The sequence below is a fragment of the Trichechus manatus genome, unplaced genomic scaffold (assembly GCF_000243295.1).
Source record: "Trichechus manatus latirostris isolate Lorelei unplaced genomic scaffold, TriManLat1.0 scaffold00363, whole genome shotgun sequence".
Lineage (NCBI taxonomy): Eukaryota > Metazoa > Chordata > Mammalia > Sirenia > Trichechidae > Trichechus > Trichechus manatus.
In genome coordinates, this window is record NW_004444299.1 from 546,979 (window position 1) to 548,182 (window position 1,204).

At 54.5% G+C, this 1,204-nt stretch overlaps 1 protein-coding gene across 1 annotated transcript in view; it reads left to right on the forward strand.

Moving 5' to 3' along the window:
- Positions 1-1,204, forward strand: part of LOC101353375 (contactin-associated protein-like 4) — a 166,077-nt gene that overhangs the window by 162,511 nt on the left and 2,362 nt on the right. Inside the window, exons 17-18 of the mRNA XM_012559890.2 lie at positions 476-688; positions 889-960. Coding sequence (XP_012415344.2) covers positions 476-688; positions 889-960 — 285 coding nt within the window. The remainder of the gene's footprint in view (positions 1-475; positions 689-888; positions 961-1,204) is intronic.

The window sequence follows — 1,204 nt, forward strand, 5'->3', positions numbered from 1 at the left end:
TTTTCCCTTCTCAAAACAATCATTAACACAATTTAAAAAGTATTAATCCATTATTTCCCCCCTTTTCTATGAGCATTATTGTTTTATTTTACTTTTTGAGTGCATTTTATTTTATTTTTTGAGGTACTTGTAAATCCACAATTTGCTTTTCTTCGCTGTTTTCTTTTCCTGCCATTATTGCATTTCACTTTATGGTTGTTACTTAAAGTGGCCTTTCTATGGAGAGGAAGGAATTGACTGATGTGCCAGGAATCCAGCCTCTGTGCCCTCCTGTCCAAGCTCCCAGAGCGCCCTGGGAATCCTGCGCTCCACTGACCCTCCCCCACTGCCCACGTTGCCACTCATTGGGCCCCCACTGACCAGCCACCGCTAACTGCGCCCCGGCTGACTCCGAGCCCCAACTGACAACGACCCGATTGACTGCGCGCCCTACTGATGGCCCCGCCCCACTAATACACTTCTCTGTCCCCTGCAGAGCCCGGCGGCCACGTGGACCCAGAAACGGCGCGGGCTGGAGCGCAGGGCTTCGCCGGCTGCCTGTCGGGGCTGCAGTTCGAGCGCTTGGCCCCGCTGAAGGCGGCGCTGAGCCCGGGCAGACCCGCGCTCACCTCCGTGCGGGGGCCGGTGAGCGCGTCGGACTGCGGCGCCGGAGACGGCGCGGCGCGGGAGCTCACGCACGCGCGAGCAGGTGGGCACGGTCCAGGCCGGCCTGGCTGGATTCTGGGGTGGGAGTTCCTAGCCGTCAGCTTGCTTCCCAGTTCTTTTAAATATTCCCACCGCAGTTGACAGTTCTATGGTTAAAACCACTCAGATCTCTAGCCCACGAGGATGATTCCTTGTTTCTGTCCATGCGTTTCTCACCGTCGTGCTCTCCTTTTCCCCCTGTAGGTGACTCAGGACCAGTCGACGAGGGGGAGCCCATCGCGGATGCGGCCAGGAGGGACTCGGCAGTGATCGGAGGTGGTGCTTTCTGGCTCGCCACGTTATGATCCAGGGTGACATCTAGCCCAGGGGGATGTCCGTAAAGCGATGAACATTGCAGTAGCTGGAACCTTTACTTTTGGCTAATTCTCCAATTTAATTTTACTGAGTCCAACTTCTTTGGAGATGATCAGTATAATTGGTTGCTTTCAGCAAGTAAAGCTGTGTCATGGGCATATCATAGGCTGTTAATGAGTCATTCTCCAGTCCTGATGCCACGTTC